The 3,702-nt window shown below is 48.9% G+C and overlaps 1 protein-coding gene across 1 annotated transcript; it reads left to right on the top strand.

The window, feature by feature from the left end:
• Positions 1-1,500: 1,500 nt before the first annotated feature.
• LOC144709857 (ribulose bisphosphate carboxylase small subunit, chloroplastic 2) lies at positions 1,501-3,073 on the top strand. The gene is made up of 2 exons (XM_078583511.1): positions 1,501-1,858; positions 2,654-3,073. The coding sequence occupies exons 1-2, from the start codon at positions 1,550-1,552 to the stop codon at positions 2,876-2,878; spliced, it is 534 nt and encodes a 177-aa protein (XP_078439637.1). The 5' UTR covers positions 1,501-1,549; the 3' UTR covers positions 2,879-3,073.
• Positions 3,074-3,702: the final 629 nt, after the last annotated feature.

The raw sequence follows: 3,702 nt of genomic DNA, 5'->3' as shown, positions 1-3,702 counted from the left end.
GACATCCGATGCTCTCGCCAACCACGCGGTACACGAACGCACCCCCTCCTCTCTTTTTCATACTTGGCAGGCGCTCCCCTCCACGGCTCGCGGCTGCTATCGCCTCGATCGTCTTGGCATGCCCACCCTCCGCACAAGGCGCATCCTCATGACACCAGGCCCGCGGGATTGGAGGATTGCGTGGACTGCTAGAGCTAGAGGCGTGGACAACGCCCGCCTCAACTAGCGCGTCAGCATGGACTTCCTCGATCCCTCTCGACGACGGAGAGGACACATCCCGCAGTACATCGACATCGCGGAGCGGCTCTGGCGGGACGACGGCGAGCACACTTTCTCAAGCGCCAACAAGGTATCATCCATGTATCTCTTCTTCCCTTTAAAATGGGCGTGGACGAGTGGGATCCGAGTGTAATTGGGATATATATACTCGCTCCATGCCTAAAAGCATTGAAAAACACTCCACTTTATAAATAAAAACCTCCTGGGTGGCGTCCAGGGCACCGATGGATTGGTCTGCGGGCACAACCCTTGGGTTGGCCATACCCGGCACCGTGTTTTTTGCCAATAAAAAAAAAAAAAATTTGGTCATTGATTGGAGTGAGGAGGTTGTATTTTTAATTGATCTCGTGACATCAATGCAAATCAGATACCGCGACATTTATGTAAAATACCGACAACAACCGATAATAATGATGCAATAACTAAGAAACCCATTCATCATCCGCTTCCCTCGAGCTCAGTAAACGATTAATAACGAGTTAGGAAATTTCGTGATTGCTAAGGCGAGGAGTAGTTCACCTATGAGTAAAAGAAAGGAGACCAACTACATAGGGCAAACTTGTGATAAAACAATTCAGAAGTTAAAAAAGTATTAGGTTTGTACCCACTACATGAAATTTATTAAGGGACCAGTGGACATCCTTGCAAAGTACATTCCGCGACACCGTTGTTAAATAAAACAGTTGAATCGTCCTCTTCTTCTTCCTCAGCAAATGATATAATAAGTAACAGACCCACATATCATCCTCTTCTGCGTCTCGAGAAAAGATAATTCAGTCCACCAGATCATTTATGGAATTTCAGCCAGATACCTATTTCCCCCTAACGATGTTCTTACCGCAGTGACACACGGTTAAGAGTCCAACGCAGAAAGAACTCAACTTTGAAAGCTTGCTGGGGGTAGGATTCGGTTCCTTTTACTAGGATTATCTCTGGCAGAAGAGAGAGTGGGGGTCTTTTCGGTAACCGATTCCCCTTCCCCGAGAGGATGATAAGAGAGAGAGTAGCTTGGCCACACACAAGAGAAAGAGGAAGAGAGGACCGAGGCGAAGCCCACTCACACGTTCCGACTCGGCGTCGGATAAGAGGAGCGAGGCCCATGCCACCTGTCAACAGGAGAGAAATCCTGGAGATAAGGCTGTAACATTTGAGGAGAGGGCATGTGTGGTGGAGCGTCGGACGAGCGGACGCTTACTTAAGGCGGCGCGAAGACTTGGAGATCCTCTCAAGCTGAGAAGGGAGTGAGGAAGAGCAAGGAAGAAGGATCGCCATGGCTTCCTCGATGATGGTCTCCTCCGCCGCCGTGGCCCGCGCCACTCCGGCTCAGTCCAACATGGTGGCCCCCTTCAACGGGCTCCGCTCCTCCGCCGCCTTCCCGGCCACGCGCAAGGCCAACGCCGACCTGTCCACCCTGCCCAGCAACGGCGGCAAGGCCCGGTGCATGCAGGTGTGGCCCCCGGAGGGTCTGAAGAAGTTCGAGACCCTGTCCTACCTGCCTCCCCTCTCCACCGAAGCCCTCGCCAAGGAGGTTGAGTACCTCATCCGCAACGGCTGGATCCCCTGCATCGAGTTCTCCAAGGTACTGTCTCTCTCTCTTCTCTCCCTCTACCGTATCTCATCCGGGTCTCTCTCTATTTCTTGAAGTCTGCCCTCTCTGTCATCTGGGTCCTGCATTATCTCTCTCTCTCTCTGGAAATTATCGTATCCGGGTCTCTCCCTATTTCGTGAAATGTACCGTCTCTCTCCTCTGGGTTCAGCAGTCTCTCTCTCTCTCTCTCTCTCTCTCTCTCTCTCTCTCTCTCTCTCTCTCTCTCTCGCTCTCTCTCTCTCTCTCTCTCTCCAGAAAGTATCGTACCTGGGTCTCTCCCTACATCGTGAAATCTACCCTCTCTCTCCTCTGGGCTCAGCATTATCTCTCTCTCTCTCTAGAAATTATCGGATCTGGGTCCTCTTCTTCTCCCTCTTTCAAAGGTGTCTCAATTGGATCTCTCTCTTCCTTGAAATTCGCCCCCTCTCTCTCATCTGGGACTCTTTTGAAATGTCCACTATGGGGGTCTATAGATCTCTATCTTCCTTTGAGGTTTCGTCTCACGCTCCCTATAGATTGGGTATCTGGATTATGTGACTGGTCTCCATTACGTCTCCACCTTGGAAACAATCGCATCTGGGTCTCTCTTGAAAGTTGTTTTCTTTCGGACTTTTCCTTGATATTTCTCATGCGGATCTCCCAAAGATTCACTCTTACGGCCTTCCTGATGAAGGGTGATCTTAGGGGCGAGTAGTTCTCGCTGTCCCCATAATTATCTCACACGAGTCTCGAAGAGAGATTCAAATTTCGGCGTTTCTAACGAATTCCGCGCTTCACAATGAACAGGAGGGCTTCGTCTACCGTGAGTACCACGCCTCCCCCGGGTACTACGATGGCCGCTACTGGACAATGTGGAAGCTGCCCATGTTCGGCTGCACCGATGCATCCCAGGTGATCGCCGAGGTTGAGGAGGCCAAGAAGGCCTACCCTGACTACTTCGTCAGGATCATCGGCTTCGACAACAAGCGCCAAGTGCAGTGCGTCAGCTTCATCGCCTACAAGCCCACCTAAGCCAGCCACCCAGATGGGGGCCATCGCACCCCCTTCTCCTCTTTCTTGAAGCTTTCTGCGTACCCCTATGTTCTGTAGCTGTTCCCTTTCCTCCTCGGATCAACTTTCATTTCCTATTCTTTCCGTCGTGGTTAGCGGATTCCCAACATATGAGCAGTGTACTGGCGTATATATATGTTTTTTGTTGGTGAGAAACATCTCAGCTTCGGCTACTATATAAACTCTGAAATTATCCATTGTTATTTTCTCTCTCCTCTCTCTTGCCCACATCATTCAGCTATATTCTTCGCTTAACTATAAGCTTTAACTTTAACTTAACACCCAGTTCTGATAACATTTATTACATGAATACGTTGAGATAAATAGGTAGACTGAAAAGGGTTTCATAAGTGCTCGTTAATGAAGTTGAAGTTCCCAAAGTCTGAGTGGGTATCATTTTATGCCTCATTGTGCCAGATCTTGTTCCTCAAAACTGCAGCCCTCAAAATAAGAAAACGGGTTAGGAAATATTGTACCCATTAAACATACATGGTGAGAACCACTCAGTACGTAGTCATAGTATTGTCTTCCAATCTCATCTCATCTAATCTCAATCCCGTGCCCTTTCCAAAGTTGTTAGCCCTGTCATACTAAAATCAAGCCTGCAACATGATGGGATTATAAATGGCCTGCCATCCAATCTCACCTTACACAGCTTAACGAGCATTCATCAATTCAAATATACCCATTATTATGGTTGTACTTAGCAGAGGAACCATAACATCTCATCTGTTCACATTAGATCATGTGTCTTTGTCATCTCACTCATCATCTCACGTGCCCAT

Source organism: Wolffia australiana, chromosome 11 (assembly GCF_029677425.1).
Source record: "Wolffia australiana isolate 7733 chromosome 11, ASM2967742v1".
Taxonomy (NCBI): domain Eukaryota; kingdom Viridiplantae; phylum Streptophyta; class Magnoliopsida; order Alismatales; family Araceae; genus Wolffia; species Wolffia australiana.
This window is presented reverse-complemented; position numbering and strand designations above follow the sequence as displayed.

Coding starts and splice junctions, on each gene's coding strand:
- LOC144709857 (XM_078583511.1), top strand. CDS start 1,550: ATGGCTTCCTCGATGATGGTCTCCTCCGCCGCCGTGGCCCGCGCCACT. Junction 1,859..2,653: donor CCTGCATCGAGTTCTCCAAG/GTACTGTCTCTC, acceptor CACAATGAACAG/GAGGGCTTCGTCTACCGTGA.